This window comes from Tubulanus polymorphus, chromosome 1 (genome assembly GCF_964204645.1).
Source record: "Tubulanus polymorphus chromosome 1, tnTubPoly1.2, whole genome shotgun sequence".
NCBI lineage: Eukaryota > Metazoa > Nemertea > Palaeonemertea > Tubulaniformes > Tubulanidae > Tubulanus > Tubulanus polymorphus.
In genome coordinates this window covers 9,585,297-9,603,124 of record NC_134025.1, presented here as the reverse complement: position 1 = coordinate 9,603,124, position 17,828 = coordinate 9,585,297, and the positions used below count along the sequence as shown (strand labels likewise).

The 17,828-nt window shown below is 36.7% G+C and overlaps 2 protein-coding genes and 1 long non-coding RNA gene across 5 annotated transcripts; all 3 read left to right on the top strand.

Moving 5' to 3' along the window:
* Positions 1-5,005, top strand: LOC141915280 (uncharacterized). 3 transcript variants are annotated; one of them, XR_012620939.1, is made up of 3 exons: positions 1-55; positions 1,559-1,986; positions 2,067-5,005. It is a non-coding gene; the product is annotated as an uncharacterized LOC141915280 (long non-coding RNA). The 3 variants fall into 3 exon arrangements; XR_012620937.1 differs by having other exon boundaries at positions 13-125; XR_012620938.1 differs by lacking the exon at positions 1-55 and adding an exon at positions 326-440.
* A 927-nt stretch (positions 5,006-5,932) lies between these two features.
* LOC141914560 (uncharacterized) lies at positions 5,933-9,129 on the top strand. The gene is made up of 4 exons (XM_074805792.1): positions 5,933-6,121; positions 6,443-6,519; positions 6,746-6,976; positions 7,073-9,129. The coding sequence occupies exons 1-4, from the start codon at positions 6,084-6,086 to the stop codon at positions 7,699-7,701; spliced, it is 975 nt and encodes a 324-aa protein (XP_074661893.1). The 5' UTR covers positions 5,933-6,083; the 3' UTR covers positions 7,702-9,129.
* Positions 9,130-12,850: 3,721 nt separating this feature from the next.
* LOC141911151 (synaptojanin-2-binding protein-like) lies at positions 12,851-16,582 on the top strand. Its single transcript, XM_074802127.1, has 4 exons — positions 12,851-13,019; positions 14,330-14,466; positions 14,554-14,667; positions 15,246-16,582. The coding sequence occupies exons 1-4, from the start codon at positions 12,974-12,976 to the stop codon at positions 15,453-15,455; spliced, it is 507 nt and encodes a 168-aa protein (XP_074658228.1). The 5' UTR covers positions 12,851-12,973; the 3' UTR covers positions 15,456-16,582.
* The last annotated feature ends 1,246 nt before the right edge of the window (positions 16,583-17,828 follow it).

Below are 17,828 nucleotides of genomic sequence, written 5' to 3'. Positions count from 1 at the left end.
CGGTTGTGTTTGTAAAATGACGCTGAATGGTTAGCATTGTTAAGGTTTCATAATGGTAACGTTTTATAAGGCGTCAAAAAATGATTGAAATACATGTGCAGAATTTCAGAGGATCGGTGCTCCAAGTAATTAAAAAAGCCTAATATGTCTCCCCTCAATTGAATCAAGGAGTTTTTTTTAGATGAAAATCTGTATATTGACGGGATTCTGTGGTAACGGTATGAATGATGATTAATCATGAATACATGGTATTAGTGGGTTTTCCCCCAATGACTCAAATAGACCGAGTTCCTCGTGCATGATGTGAGTTAGTTATCTCGGGGTACATGAACTGCCTAACGTAGTTGTGACTAATAAACTAATTTCATTAGTAAATGTTTACGCGGTTTCTATGATATGAAGACCTGTGTTCGTGTGAATCTTTAACTGAAGTGCTATCGGTCGGTATAATTTATAAATTATTCTAGAATTTAAGAAAAAAAAACGGCGGCGGCTTATAAACTGATAAATTCGGAAGTAGCGGTTGGGAATCAAGTAATTTATTTCATGGCCTTTCAAAGTTCCTCCACTATATTGTTCAGCTTACTACTGGCGCGTATTCAAACCGGCGCTGGAACCTTTCATAATGTAAATCCATTCAACAATAGAGACACAATTGCGGTTTTTCAGAGTTGTTGATATCATTTATACGCGCTATTGAATACGTCACCGGCTGACCACGGTGTACACAAGCATAGGCCATTCACCTCAGCTTACTCACACTGTGAACATGCTACCGTGGATTCTCCTCCTGGCGATCTTCGCTGCGCTCCCGCTCCCGCTCCCGCTCCCGCTCCCGCTCCTGCTCCTGCTGTTCCTGCTTCCTGAGGAACGACGTCTTTATGTTTTATGTGTTATTGTTCGTCTCCGTGCTGTCCTGTACTGTTCCGTGTTTATTAATCCGTTCTTTCTTCCAGGTTCTAACCAAATCTTTACCAAAATCTAACTGATTCAAATAGTATCTAAAAACCATACTGTGTGTCAAGTGACGCATAGGCCTAATAGATATTGTTTAACTGACAATTAGAATCTAAGATGAATTACTCATTAACGTATTACTTAGATATCTACGATTAAGGTTAAAATTCAATATGCTATGTAAAATTATTTTTAATTCAGGTCCACGGACATTTAAAATGTAGCTGATACATCTGTATCTGAGCACATTTATTTATCTGTATCTAAAAGAGCACAAATTAGATGTAAAAAACTTTAAACCTGAAAGCGGGTTTGCTTGTCATGTATTTCAGACCTCACACAATTTTGATTTCGTTAATACCGAATTAATTTGCCGAATTAATTTTTTATTTATAGTTGTTGTTAAACTATAGTAATCAACCGTTGCTTAGATATCTAGAATGAATATGGATGAATTAGAATATGAATTGAATTTCATATAAATATTGTTTGATAGTTGACTATCAAAATCTACTTACCGGTCCACATTGCTGGAAACGTTAATCATGATCAGTGATATTCGAAGGATTTTCTGCTCACAAGATTCTGCTCTTTTTTTCAGCTATACTATAAATCAACTAGTCATAAAATGTAAAAAATGATCTTCAACCTTGTAATATAGATATTCCAAATCTCGATGTATTAAAATAGGCAGTCAACTTAATTGACCCCAAACAGTAGCTTGCCGGTTCAGACTGGTTGGAAGATTAATTGAATGAACCGGCACCGAATTTCCCAATTATGTGCTTGGTTTTAAAGAAAACAAAATTTATGTAAAATCGTTCCCCGATCACACAACTATATCTGTACTTCGATTTCCAATTTTGAAAAAATTTTACACTGAGAAAATGACAAAAAAATTAGACAAAATTATTTTCAACCTTGTAAACTTTCGGACTATTTACACGGAAAAAATGACAAAAAAATATGTAAAATTATATAACCAACTTAGGAGACCCTCGCCGATGATGAACCCGGCAATCATAAAAGGTAACTTAATATAGATGGAATTATTGCGATAAATTCTAAATGAAATATTTCGTCATTACAGGATATCTTCTTTTATTCAGAGTCCAACTTGAATTCAACTGCATAGGCCTAGAAGTCCAGATGAGAAATTCAGCCAGCAGCGGTTTATCACCCAATGACGGATTTCTTCCTCAATAGGCGGAGCAGAGACAATGCTTGTCTTACCGCTATATATATAGAAAATTAATCAGGAGCAGCAGAGACAATGTAAATATATTGTGAACGGTTATTCAGGAGCAGCAGAGACAATGTGTTTCTTATAAACAATTATTCAGGAGCAGCAGCAGAGACAATGTGTATCTTATAAACAATTATTCAGGAGCAGCACAGACAATGTGTATCTTATAAACAATTATTCAGGAGCAGCAGCAGAGACAATGTGTATCTTATAAACAATTATTCAGGAGCAGCACAGACAATGTGTATCTTATAAACACTTATTCAGGAGCAGCAACGTCAGTAGAATATGTAAAGTATTGATTTATTTTGGTTCGACGTACATCGTTTAAAATACACCTGATAGGATAGTTCAGATAATCTTCATACTTAGTTATACATAGCTTTGCATGATTTGTATTAATGACATAGTTTGGTCTCTTAGAAATAGTGATTCATTTTATATTTCCTGACAGTGAAAATGATTTGCATAGCCTAAATATTCAAAAGGGAGAGCGTAGTCAGTTAGATGGTTGCAACTTTTAAATGCAATACAGGAAGTTGATACCTGATTAGTTTATGGGCTTTGAATAAAGATGTTTTGAAAATGATTCCTTGGCGAAAAAGTGGCCCTTCAGTATAGACTGGCTACGCCCTCGAATATCATCACGTAGTTAAGAAAAACATAGGATATAATGTAAGGCAGTGTTCTGTGTACAAATGATAAGTTTAAATACCAAAGTGTTGATGTATTTTTTGATGCCATAATTTTTTTCGAATGCCCATAAAAGCGATTTGACTGAGTAGAATATCTCGATTTTCACAAAAGTTTTAGCATTGAGCTTCCATGTAGATCATAGTTTGGTATATGAAAACTTATATCTTAGTACATTGTATCCACTGAGGTATATTTAAGAGGGGTAAAGCTAGGAATAATGTGATATAAAGGAATAAATAATAATGTCCAGCAATAATTTTGAACATTTTAATTGTGTTTATAGCTGTTTAATATTCTTCAATCATCACTCATATCATAATGTTGAGTGGCTTTCAATGATCGCTTAACTTCAAATCAGGGTGTTTATTAATAAACGATTATTTAGGTGCAGCAGTGAATTTGTAGCACTTTTTTTTAAGTGAGGCCATAATTTCACCGGTAAAAAATTCCTGATGATGTGAATAGTAATAAATAGTACAAATACTTAGAAAATAATTCTAAAAAGTTAATAAATAAAAAAAAAACAATAAATAAAAAATACATAACAAAATAAATACAATTATAAGTAATAAAAAAATAAACAAAACCAACAAACAATTAGTTCAGTTCTAGGGCCTTCATCATCAGGAATTTTTCTAATCAACTTAATCTCATTATTAAAGGTTCTTCACATAGAACAACCTTCTCCGTGTTTCCCAACCTCTTGAGATCCTTTCTGTTGTTGTTTTAAGCATTCTATTGGCTCAGTAATAAACAAAACAAATAACCATAAACCTTAACTAAATCAAACGCACTAATGAATATCTATTTCGATAGAATGCTTCAAATAACTGATGAAAGATCATGCGTCCATTTACCTATATATCACACCCTATCACTGCTGTTACTGTTAATTGTTTTAGGGATAATATCTGGGAGATACATTTTACTCTTTTTCAGAAAGAATGTTAAACAGCTATAAACGTGATTAGTTATCGATAGTAAAATTATTGTCATGTTTTCCCTGAAATAACGTTGTATTAAATAAGCGAACTGATAATGTTTGAAAATCTCAGGCAAAGTTAGAAAAACTCTAGTTATCTTGTAAAACTCTAGTCATCTTGGAAAATAATTTTAATGAAAATGAAAATAAAGATTGATTAGCTTATCTCAAGCTTTCCAGAGTTAATCTTTAGGTTTTATCTCTGATTTTAATGCTTTTATGTTGAACTGTTTTTTTTTCGAATACAGTTCCCCCATTGGTTAACGAAGAACTGATAATTCCTCGAATACAAAGCAAAGTTTGCAAAATTTCAGTTTTCTTGTAAAAATAATGTTGATGAAATGAAATTAGAGATTGATTATTTGAATGAATTTGTGGTTTTATGTCCAGCTTTAATGTTTATATGCTGGAGATATGTTTTGAAGTTTTTTGTATAAACAGAAATCATTCTTACATTGTCATTTGCTGAATAGTTGATATGATAGAGTGCTTCATATTTCATGAAATAATCAAGTGTCATTTATGCCCGGTGACATCATAAAATGTCAAATTGTCAGTTGCAGTGGAAATTTGAATAAAAACCTTGAAATACCTTGCATGATATGTGATATTAAAAGCTAGTAATTTTATTATTGAATAATCAGTCATTATTATAAGGCTAAAAATGATGCCTTGTTTTTCCTGATCGGTCGGGTCATTTCATAAGTCAATGAAATTTGTAATCAGTTAATTTCTTTCTGCCGGGTCTGTTATGGTTAGCTTTGATCATGATTTTAAAGTAATATCTTGGTAGATAGATGGCCGGCCGGGTCAAATTTTAAAGAGTAAAAATGTAAATCTGATTGATTCATTAAATCTTACGCTTTCCAGAGTATTTGGCCAGGTTTATCTCTGGTTTTAGTGCGGGGAGCCATGGACTCGAGAGTCCATGGTTGTGGGCCATAGACGTTTCTGTTTTAGAGTCTATGGTTGGACCATGAATGTATAAACTCTAGTTTATAGTTTATACGTACATGGTTGGATTGTTTTTGAAATACAGTCCACGTGTTTACATTATAATTCCTCGAGCACAAACCTGGCATTTTGTATAATTGTTGTACACTGTATGAGAATAAATATGATTGAAATTCTTTATCTGTTTAGCTACTCTGAACTTTGTTAGTTCACCAGTCAGTGGTTTTTGTTATCTTGCAATCCACCTCTTTTTTCAACCCAATATTCCCACCAACATTGTGCGGAGACGAGGATATCCGGAAAACATGATAATCGAATATTGGCAACACAGCTTACCACTTCCACCCAGACACACTAACACTTGTTGACCGGTTAGAAGCGAGTGTTGAGCTGCCGAAGAGTAATTACGAAATTAGCAATCTTTATGATTGTCACTATAGCCATCAGGGGCGGATCCAGACCGTATTGCCCAATACGTTGTTTGTACGGTCTAAAATTTAAGTGCCCTTCGTCAATATTTTGAGACGGTATTTCACCACCCGCTAATTTGATATTCCCACTGATGATCGGTTTGATTTTTATATACAGAAGCAGAGTCCTGAATAGTTAACTTAATGATAATCAGTAATTAATGATACTGATTCAGAGTGGTCCTGATGCTGAATAGAGGATGTACAGGGGTGTCCCGGGTTCGAACCCATCAATTACTGTGATTTAGAGTGGTCCTGATGGATAAAGGATGAACAGGGGTGTCCCGGGTTCAAACCCAGTAATTACTGATACTGATTCAGAGCGGTCCTGATGCTGAATAGAGGGTGTACAGGGATGTCCCGGGTTCAAACCATCAATTACTGTGATTCAGAGTGGTCCCGGTGGATAAAGGATGAACAGGGGTGTACCGGGTTCGAACCCAGTAATTACTGATACTGATTCAGAGTTGTCCTGATGCTGAATAAAGGATGTACAGGGGTGTCCCGACCGTACAGTGCTGCCGCTATGCTCATCGTTAGCGGGATTTTCATACACTAACGTTAGTCAACTCTGGCAATCGACGTGCTGTCCAGTTAAGGCGAATTTATCGAAACGTACTCAGTTCTGAGTACCCCAACTGCGCATTTATCGACAAATGTACTCGTTTTCGAGTATGGTACTCGGCACATTTATCCAAGGTGTACTCAAATTTAAGTACTATACTTGCCTTACCATGCTCAAGAGCATGGTAACCCTGAGTATACCCGGAAGAACAAAATGGCGGCTAACAACGCAGACCATGTGAATTCGTATGAGTAAGTTCTAAAATTCAGTGGTTTTCTGCGTGAAAAAAAAATTATTAAGGCAACAGAAGAAAGTATTATCTTGTAGAAACGTTGATAGATAGCAAAGTACCTGTCTTAATCATCCAGGAGCTAGGTACAATGACTTTGAACATGGAAACTGTAATAATGAATTAGTCTGGGTTAATTCGCTCGTGCTGTTGGGGAGGCATAACTGAATATGAACAGTGAGTTTGGCAATATTTGGACCGTGAGAAGTCAAATCATATTGCCGCCACTGCTCAAAATCATTCCATTGATGCCTGATTCCCTACATTTTTTGTACTTTTGCAGATTAAAATTGAATATAGATGGCGATATGGCTACATTTAGTTTGGACCACGAAACGTACATGAAGGCTATTGCCAGTGGTAGGTATCAACAAATTAAATACTTTTGGTTTAAATGAATCTAAGAAAAAACGTATTCTACATACTATTCATCTGTAAGCATTGTCAGTATTGGCATGATTTGTCAGAGAAGTGTTTACTTACTTTGTTTTGAAAATTGTATTTTGGAGAAAAAGTTGTAGGCCCTATTCATTTTTAGGTATCATCATGTACTTGGCTTCACTTTTTGTTAATGGTCTTTTTCTAGATGTGAACGTGTTGCAGTCTTTACTGACAAGTTATAGAGAGCAATTGCCGACAGCTTCACGACGCCCTGCAGCCACAACCTCCGTGCAGCAGTCCTCGACTTCCGTGCAGCAGTCCTCGACCTCCCTACAGCAGTCCTCGACCACCTTGCAGCAGTCCTCGACCTCCCTACAGCGGTCCTCGACCTCCTTGCAGCAGTCCTCGACCTCCCTACAGCAGTCCTCGCAGTCTGGTAAGTTGTAGCCTGAATTTAATGGTGTTATGTTAAACACCCAACCTTTTTCAGAAAATTCCTTGATTATAATATTACTGCTTTTTGATATTCCAGGCGATGATAGCTTCATGCCGCGGGCTGCAGTTCTAAAACTCATCGATTTACATAAGGACTATGCTGAAAAATTCTCTGATCCAAAAATAAAAAAAGCCACTATATGGAAACAAATAGCTCATGATATGTTAGATGCAGGATTTGATTTCACGGCTGATCAGATAAAGAATAAATGGAATAACCTCATGAAGAAGTACCGAAAAACTGTCGACCATAACAACAAGACAGGTGTAGAACCAAAAACATGTATATTCTATGATGAGTTGGATGCGTATCTCGGTTGTAAACCCAATGTCCGTCCAAACTTTGTTATCGCAAGCACCAATATGGAGTCATCTAGTACCACCACGGATTCTGCCAGCAATGCCGAGATGGATGTTGACCCATTTGAACCAATTTCTTTTCCACCTGCTAAGAAACTACGAAAGTCCCGTGGTTCCACTAGTGCAAAATCTGATACATTTATGGAGTTGATGGAAAAGCAAGAAGAGTCTCGTAAAGAGGACTCAGTAAAATTAATGGAAACTATTCAGGCCAATCATAAAGAGATTATGACTTTGGAGAACGAGAAGTTAGAGGTGGAAAGGAAGAAGATATCTGTTTTTGAGAAACTACTCGAAAAAATTTGATTTCTATAATTAAGGCAGAGTTTTTAAAGCCACGCGATCGATTTCAGGGTCCAAAGCTCTTCATCAGATGACAAACATAGAGGCGACATGTAGTAAGTTTGTCACTTGGACCAGTCCTGGTATTTCAAAATTGAATTTGACCCTCAATTACACGATTTTCTCGTTGAAAATGAATTAACTTTGACTCGGAATCAACTGTGGATCTGGATCCAATTCGGAGCCTGAAATCAATCGAGTTTGAAGATCTATACATCTATTGTGGCTTTATATTATGTGGCTATAAAAATTCGTTATTTTTTGTTTCATTTTGCCAAGTTGGTCATGTCAATGTCTTTACTTCAGTGTAACATCGAGTTTTTCGGATATATCCTAGAAAATTATCCCAAGACAAAAAGAGACTTTAGTTACATAGTCATTGTGTGCTAGACTGCTGTAATTCTTAATTAGGCGAAGAAAAATTTGAGATCAGTCGATTTCGGAACTTAGCTTGGTTTACTGTGATAGATGGCGGATATCTATGGAACTGCGAGTGCTTTATTTTAAGCAAAGGGTAATCTGTCTCAATACATGTAGTATTTTTAGCCCACTTGGGACTTTAGTCCCAGCGGGCTATTGCGTTCACTTTTCGTCCGTTTGTAGACGGAATCCAGTTATTTTGGGAAGTTTTGAAGACGCTTCAAGGTTATGTCTTGATATTTGGGTTACACATGTATCTACCCTTGACACATCTTCAGCCCAAAAACTGGCCCTTTCAGAATCACGATGGTCGACTGATAGCCATTGTTGTTCGCCAAAATTGGCCCTTTTTACACATTTTTAAGTTTTTGAGGAAAAATTTGAAGACGCCTTGATCTTTCGGATATATTTGAATCCCCCCCCCCATCAGCATAAGAAAAATTTGGTCGATCGGACTCAAGATGGCCGTCCTATGACCTTTTTAGTGCCCAAAAATGTCAATTTTGGCCGGAATTCTGGGTCATGTAGCTTTCTACTGGTTTGCCATTTCTCATTGCAATTTGTGATGGGTATTCTTTGGAAAGGGATGTTTTATACCTGAGACAGTTATTTTTGATCAACCAATTATGACGCAATTGGCGGCCATCTTGGTTTCATCAGTACTTATTCGTAGGTGGAAAAAAGTTTTTCCACATTATATTTATACCGAAACATATTGTGTTACTACAATCAATTGGAAAGTTGTAGCCCATAACGTGTTCTATGATTTTGGTGAGTTTCAAGGTCATTGGTTTTTGTATATGGTCACCAGGGGGCGTTGAATATTGAAATTAGATTGTTGAGCATTTGAAACCACTTCCCAAGTGGGCATGGTGTCCCTGGACCCCTAGTTTATGCATAGTATTACTGAATATTTGAAAAGCCGTACATAGTTGTACTGTAAAGTCACGTTTTTAAGTTTTAAATTTTTGTTTGACAATTCTATGGATCAGTTCAAATTGTACTGATCTGAATAAATTTTAATTCTTCAAGTATCTAAAACGTTATGTTTACATTTTTATGCATTATATACGGTTACATAATTTGATGACAGGCCCTTGTCAAAAAGTGTATTTTCCCTACTACAGTCAACCCCCGATATACTGCCCTCCCATATACCGCCACCCCCGCCTACCGCCAGGTTTTCTCAATGCACATCTCTATACAAATACATAGTAAAACACCTCCAATATACTGCCATACTCTCTATACCGCCAAAATCGTTCTGCACTGACGTGGGCGGTATATTGGGGGTTGACAGTACATGAATTTACAGAAAATGCCTATCCATGCATGATAAAATGCTGAGAATCATCTGAAAATCTTATGTTAGTGGATTTCAGATCTCCATATCCTTGGTATAAGTACTGTCACCTCAGATAAGTCTATGCCATTACCCGTCAAGAAAGTACCGGAAGAGGACATTGAAACATTCCGAGGACATTGAAACATTCCTGAAGCATAAGTGAATCATCTCTCTTCATTCCCAAAGCAGCAGGCATTGTAGTCATAAGGGCTGGACAAGTCTGGGACGAACAGCAATTAAAATGACAAGAAATGATAATACTGATATGTGACACTTTATTTTAAGTCGGTATATATTTACAATGACAACATTGTTGCTATCGCATAACGCTTCTGTACGGCAGTGGGATTTAGGAAACCACCGACTTGATCAGGATTTTCCTCTTGTGCTAATAACTGAACCTCATGCAAATAATCATTAGCATCGTCAGATAGCAATATGCATACATTATGAAGCACAAAGCAGCTTGTAATGAACATGAGTAATCGACGTTCATCATGCATGTCTATATACTTCAATCGCCGGAAACGGCCTTTCAAAATGCCAAATGTGTTCTCAATCATCATTCTAGTTGAACTTAACTTATAATTAAAGTCTTTTTGCATTCTGGTGAGATGGCCATTGTCTTTGAATGGAACCATTAAAAAAGTGTCCAGCTCATAGGCAGAGTCTCCCAACAAATGCGAATTATCAGGGAAAGTGGCATGTTTGATTGCAGCATCACTTTGAATATCCCTATAAAGGTTACTGTTTTTGAACACACGCGAATCGTGACAAGATCCCGGCCATCCGACAGTAATATCCGTGAACATATATTGATGATCACATATTGCGCAAACGTTAATACTGTGACATTTTTTCCGGTTTATGTAAATTTCCTGATCTTTGATAGGCGTCTTTATAGGGATATGTGTCCCGTCTACCGCCCCAATCACTTTAGGGAATTCTTGAGCAGCTGCGAAACCATCCCAAACTTCTTGGATCCGGTGTCCTGTCGGCCATTTGATGTAGTTTTGCATCATCTCTCCGACAAGTATTCGTGAAAGGAGCCCTGGAAATAAAATGCATATTTTTGGTCAAATTTTGGAATAAAGCAAACTGGACGAGCTAACCTCCAACCTCATTTGGACTAATTGGGATCGGTGTTAGATATGATTTTGTTATAGGCATGGTTGAACTCAAGATGAACAGAGGACTATATATAACTATTACCTACCAACTATGTTGAAAACGGTGGCTTCACATACTGCAAATGCATCTGCAACTCTGATGAGTGGAACTTGAGTTGCTGCGAAGTATAAGAATATTAGCGCTTGTTTATCCACACGAATAATCTGATCTGGTTTTTCATATTTATTCTTTATCCGTGGACCAAGATCTTCCATCAGTTTTTCGAAAGCAGTCGGCATCATCCTGAAAAATAAAAATACCACTATCATTTTATCAAAATCACATATCACTTTTGGAAACCTATTTTTGTGAAGAACGAAATCCTACCTGAATCGCATCTTGAACTCAAGCGTGTTAAACCGTGGCACGGTCTCCTCCACAAAACCGGATGTGCGAGGAATTTTCCTCAGTTTTGTGTGCTTAGGTAGGTGGTTTAGTATTCCACTAGTCCTAGACTGTCCGTTAATGGATCTATCCAAAAGCATATCATAATTGCTCAATGACGACATACACGAGTCGACCGGTTTCAGTAAATCTGAAAACAAAACCACGAGGGCTGGCTTTTTCTCCAACGCTTCGGCCATATTTGACACGGCTTGTGTGCTGGTAACTCATTTATCCACGAAGGATACTCGAAATTGAGTACCCTATACTCGGCAGGTACCATACCCGGAACTGAGTACGTTTCGATAAATTCGCCTTTAATACTCAGTGACCTTAGCTTGCCAGAGTTGACTAACGTTAGTGTATACAAATCCCGCTAACGATGAGCATAGAGGCAGCACCGTACGGTAAAATGTTGACATCTTAACAAAAGTAATTACTGAGAACTGACTCAGAGCGGTACTGATGCTGAATAGAGGATGTGCGGGGATGTCCCGGGTTCAAATCCAGTGTCCAAGTTGTCCTGATGCTGAATAGAGGATGAACAGGGGCATCCCAGGTTCGAACTCAAAATCACTGTACAGCTACAAAAATCAATGACTCATAACTTCAGGAAAACATGTTTATTCTATTTTTTTACAAAAATGAAAGATCGATGAAAAGTTACTTGAGCAATAAAACCCTTAAACTCACATATTGACAATTACTATTTACTAGAACTGAGTAAAATGTTCATCAATTCATTCAATAAATGTGTGAATACTCCACCACCTAGGGCATTCTGCTCGAACTAACTGCTCCCTAACTCCACTTCAGTCTTTTAAAACTTGTGAACAGTAAATGAATACTTATTTACAAATATTCCGTTGATTGTCTATTGTAGGTCATTAATTGTGTTCTGATGAAGATTTTCTGAGATACATCTCAGGATTTCTTTAGAATTAGAAGTTATACGTATTAAATTAAATGAGCTCAACATGCACAGAATGCGAATTGTCGTTGTATCATGGTAAGTTTGAAAAACGGATGAAACATGAATTGAAAAGTCAATCCAGGTTTAATTGTTAGTATATCTATATTGATTTAATTTCAGAAAGTATCGTCAATCACGAATCAAAGGGATTAAACGAATCCAGCACTAATCGTCATGAAATGAGATTCCAAATAACGGTGAAACTCCTAGATTCTGATACAGTGATGAGGTTTAAAGAGCTGGAATTTATGAATAACTACACGAGCGAGCATGCAATTGGAATTGAGATTGGGTTTAGGTCTGGTAAAAACTTTTGTATTTGTGATTCGAGTTAAGTTAGAGATATCAGTATCATTCTGTTGTCACAGAATTTGCAATGTCACAAAATACGTACGGTAAGAATAATCTTGACTTGAAGCGGATTGGATTATCAATAACGAACTGTTGAAGTGACATACCTATCGACCGATCTGACGGAGAGTTGGCTCGCTTGTTTTTTTTATATATAGTACCTAGGATACTGGGGTCAAAAATGTTTTTGTCAGGTCCCTGTGGCTTAAATAAAAACGCCTTAACTGAAGGTAGAGAGCGGCAACCAGTCTAATCGCACCATTTCGTAAAATGAAAAAAAAATAAGTGAAAAAAACGAACCACAAAAGTATCTTATGATCATTATCATTTCTTCAAAGAAATGTCTATATCGATGTCTTATTAGCATAATAATGTTTGTAGAAGTGGCGTAGGTATGATAGACTGGTTGCCGGTGAAATGCAGGTGGCGCAGAATTCGACAGGCAACCAGTCTATTTAGTAGAACCGAGCCCTCCCAGATTGACGACCGTCCCTCAATGAATAAAATTAATTTTTTGGCAATTTTTTGTTCTTCTCGGGTCCTAATTTGTTTTATAGCTTATTTTTAGTTGCAAATACCTCTGCATCTATGCTATGGAAACAAACGTAGTGAATATCAAACTAGAACGAGGTGAAGAAGGTAGGCCAATGAGATTGTGAACTCCGCTAGAATTGAATGAATCACACTATAATTATTATTACCATGATTACACAGGTTCCAGGGACTTTTAACACTAACGGATTTTGACCCCAGTATGGAATACCTCAAGGGCCATACGAGTTACGTTTTACGAGTTACGTGTTACGATTTACGTTTTACGAGTTACTTATACATTTCCTTGAATATTCGTTACGACTTCCGTTTTATGAGTTACGAATTACAACTTAAATACGTTTTACGAATTACGATTTACGAGTTAAGTGTTGGAGTTTTGGTTCGCAAGAGTTCAAGGACAGTGGCCACGTGGTAGGCATTTCACTGTGTGGGTGTAATTATTAGACGAATAACTGTAACGATGATGGATGGCTGTATGCGGCCCAGTGTTTTCAAAAAATAAATACATTTTTTCTATATTGATGAATCTTGTTCTAATTATTAAAATCATTTCCAGCTAAGATCTACATATTGAAATATCGTCTATTAAAATCATCGTGCACGTAACGGGACAGTCATCAGTCAGTGTGAAATGTATTGTCAGCATTTAATAGATTTTGAGAAGGTTCGCACAGCAGTCTGCTGAGCAGATGGCCAACGCGCAGATTTTCTGCCCTGTAATAGACCACTGCAGTCGAGATTGATTCACTATGTACAATAAATTACTCTTATTATGCTGTTTGAAATGACAATTCGACTTCATTTTGAAACCCGTTCTTTGAATTACGCGCTTCGGATATCCGAAGCCAATTAGTGAAAAACGTGTAATTCGTAAAACGTAAGTCGTAATGTATTGTAGGAAATGTATAAGTAACTCGTAAAACGTAAATCGTAAAACGTAACTCGTAAGTCGTAAAACGTAACTCGTAAGTCGTATGGCCCTTGAGGTATTCCATACCCCAGTATCTTAGGTACTATAATATAAAAAGACTTAGTACCTAGGATACTGGGGTCGGAATCCTTGGTAAAAGTGCAGATCCGCACCTCTCCGCGTAAACGGTTCAATCAATTACATCATTAGATATCAATGTTTCAGATTCAAAATTCAGCAATTCACTAGGCCTACATTGCCATTGGTTAATTTAAGATATCTTCACTAGAAAGATTTTAGCCTGGATTCTGTCATTCAGCAGATTGCGTCAATCACGAGAGGTGCGGATCTGCACTTTTACCGAATTCTTTTGTGTCAAGTCCCTCTGGAATGAATTGAAAAAAAGAGAAAATAAAACAATTGCAATTTCCTATATTTTTTTACCTTGATCTTTTATTTCTTGCTTTCGTTTTATATTAATAAGGCCTAGGGTTCAATATCAGAGGTGGGAAAGATGCTCCGTACATCCTCGACGATCCTGGAATTTTCATCACGAAAATACGGGAAAACGGAGCTGCGGCAGTCGATAACACTGTCAACGAAGGAGATCAAATTCTAGAGGTATCTGTTCTTCGGCTTTGTGTTGGACTTGGTTCGAAAACCAGTTTTTCAGAGTAAATAATTGTGTTGCGCTTATAATGTTTTTAGGTAAACGGTGTAGATGTACGGGATGTGACGCACTGCGAAGCCGTGAATTTGTTTTTGACCGCCGGCCAAACCGTTCAATTACTAGTTAAACAAAATGCTGAAGCAGCTATACTGGTAATGTATCAACTATTTTAGAATTATGAAATTCTACTCCCGATTTCACGCAAGACCTATAATATAATTTCTTGATTTTATTCAGTATTGATTTCGGTTTAATGCTTTTTGTAAATCATCTGGATCTTGGTTTCATTGGCCAGTTTTAACTCCAATTCCAAAATTAATATCATATCACGTATCATATCATTATTTACCATCAAAGAAGACCATAGGCCTATGTGCAGAGTCACTCAGTTTAGATATTTAGTGTCCTTTGTGATGTAGGTACTAAAATACCTCTCTTAATCTGTTCTTTATGAGGGCGCTGTTGTAGCTCATTAATTCAATTGACTAGCAGCTATTTGCTAGGTCCTGGACTATTCCATTGTGAAATGAAATATGTCAATAAAGCTAATAAAGCTGGACACAGTAATCACCAGTTTTAAGCCAAAAATCTGTTCATTTATTATTATTTGTCCATTGTTAAGTACCATTATTGTATTGATTGTATTGATTAAGTTCCCTGTACCTTTATGTGCATTGAATTCTTTGTATTACAATCAAATTTCCACTTGAAATCTGTTCTCTTAATTTAGGCAGCAGCACTGAGCAAGAGCATAATGTCACCATTGAAAAATGGCAAGATTGCGCATAATGACGAGACGACTGATGAAACGCATTCTGGCCCATATATTCCTCCTCCTCCTCCTCAACCATCGTCGTCATCATCGGTCATATTACTAGCCACTGGTATTGCTGTATTATGTGTAGGACTGTATCTAGGATACAGACGATTCCGAAGGTGAAATTGATGACTTAATGTCGACATGGAATGTTAGTACTTCAAAAGCCTGCATATCACTGATTTCTCTACGTTGCTGAGTTGTAGAAAAAAAACGTTATTTTGTGTCATCCGCAGATGGTATATTTTAGTAGTACTTATGACGCGACAGTTCATAAGTATGCATACAAAACATTGCTGATTTTTAACCCTAGCATTACATAGATACATAGGATGAATGGTTTAATTCTTAAATCGATTTGCGTCCATATCAAAGTTGATGCAGTCTCTAGCTGTAGTTCATTGGCTTTTCTTTAGTGGAGATTTTCTGAAGTGTTTCTAGGCCTAGGTTTTTATCTAACAGTATTTTTGCTTCGAAAGCAGTTTTTCCTATAACATTGTACAAATAAAAAGTAGGCAACTATAATATAGTGAAGAACATATTTTTTACCCATTTATCATTGGGACCAACATGATTTTACATGAAGACGGTATTTGCATCCTTAATGATATTCTTCCATGATTCTACTATATGTGATTTTCTTCTATGTATTTCCGGTATATAGTTTGAGTGGCATTGTCCTGTATTGTACTCTTAAGTAAAGAAACAAGATATTTTAATTTTCTAATAACGATATACATAGGTCTCTGCTTAATTTACCTGCATACCGTTCTAAATTATTGGCTTTAAGCCTTTCCAGATAAGAATGGATTATGTACTCGCACATTAGAACTGGTGGCTCTAATCAGATGAAATATTTGGTCCATTTAACCTACCCGTAGAACTATGCGAATCTTTATTCATAATACGGATTTTACTTAATGCAAAGAAATCTGGACAGTCCTTAGTCATTTGAATTAAGTGAGTTCTACTGTACTCACAATACTACGTATCAAAATTTCTCTAGTCATTTTTCATCATTATCGACATTACATATATTCATTGACAATATTGTCTCTTTCTAAATACAACTGTATCTGTTTGTGTGAATAATGATTACATGTATTTATTGCTGGAGGTAGAAATGCTACTTCCAATATGTTTCTGTTTGTTAATCAAAGGAACGGCTTTTATTTTCATTCAATATGTGTGTTTAAACTAAAACTGGTTTAGATTATGTATAAACAGCTGAAATTGACTTAGCAATAAAATACCCATGGTGATCAAAATCTTATCATTGTTCTTATTCTTGGAGTTATTCTTTTCACAGAGGGATTCCTCAATTCATATTCTTTACTTTGCATCTTGATACAAAACTAGGGGTCCAGGGACACCATGCCCACTTGGGAAGTGGTTCCAAATGCTCAACAATCTAACAATTTCAATATTCAATGCCCCCTGGTGACCATATACAAAAACCAATGACCTTGAAACTCACCACAATCATAGAACATGTCAGCAGCTACGATTTTGTAATTGATTGTGATAACAAAATATGCCTTGTTACCAATTTAATATGGAAATACTAAGTTATTCTACTATTCAACGCCCCCTGGTGACCATATTCAAAACCCAATGACCTCGAAACTCACCACAATCATAGAACATGTGATGAACTACAACTTTGCAATTGATCATGGTAACAAAATATGCCTAGGTACCAATATAATAAGGAAATACTAAGTTATACTATTCAACGCCCCCTGGTGACCATATAGAAAAACTAATGTCCTTAAAACTCGCAACAATCATAGATGATGTCATGAGCTACAACTTTCCAATTGATTGTGGTTACAAAATATGCATAGGTACGAATATAATAAAGAAATGCAAAGATATTGTGTTATTCAACGCCCCCTGGTGGCCATATACGAAATCCAATTACCTTGAAACTCACCACAATTATAGAACACATTATGAGCTACAACTTTCTAATTGATTGTGGTAGCAAAATAGGCTTGGGTATCAATATAATGTGGAAAAACTTTTTCCCACTTACGAATGAGTACTGGTGACACCAAGATGGCCGCCAATTGCGTCATAATTGGCTGATGAAAAATACCTGTCTCAGGTATAAAACATCCCTTTCCAAAGAATACCCATCACAAATTGCAATGAGAAATGGCAAACCAGTAGGAAGCTACAGGACTCAGGATTCGGGCCAAAATTAACATTTTTGGGCACTGAAAAGGTCATAGGACGGCCATCTTGAGTCCAATCGACCTCATTTTTGTTATGCTGATGGGCCCTGGGGGGATTCACATATATCCGAAAGATAAAGCTAATTGATCAAAGCGTCTTCAAAATTTCCCTAAAAAAGTTCAAAAATGTGTAAAAAGTGCTGATTTTGGCGAACAACAATGGCTGCCAGTCGGCCATCTTGATTCTGACAGGGCCAGTTTTTGGGCTGAAGATGGGTCTAGGGTAGATACATGTGTAACCAAAATATCAAGACGT

Bases quoted from the DNA above. Each gene is read 5' to 3' on its own strand.
- LOC141914560 (XM_074805792.1), top strand. From the start codon at position 6,084: ATGGCGGCTAACAACGCAGACCATGTGAATTCGTATGA. The intron at 6,520-6,745 runs GTAGGTATCAAC...GTCTTTTTCTAG, and splicing joins CATGAAGGCTATTGCCAGTG to ATGTGAACGTGTTGCAGTCT. The intron at 6,977-7,072 runs GTAAGTTGTAGC...TTGATATTCCAG, and splicing joins ACAGCAGTCCTCGCAGTCTG to GCGATGATAGCTTCATGCCG.
- LOC141911151 (XM_074802127.1), top strand. From the start codon at position 12,974: ATGGAAACAAACGTAGTGAATATCAAACTAGAACGAGGTGAAGAAG. The intron at 13,020-14,329 runs GTAGGCCAATGA...TATATTAATAAG, and splicing joins ACTAGAACGAGGTGAAGAAG to GCCTAGGGTTCAATATCAGA. The intron at 14,668-15,245 runs GTAATGTATCAA...CTCTTAATTTAG, and splicing joins ATGCTGAAGCAGCTATACTG to GCAGCAGCACTGAGCAAGAG.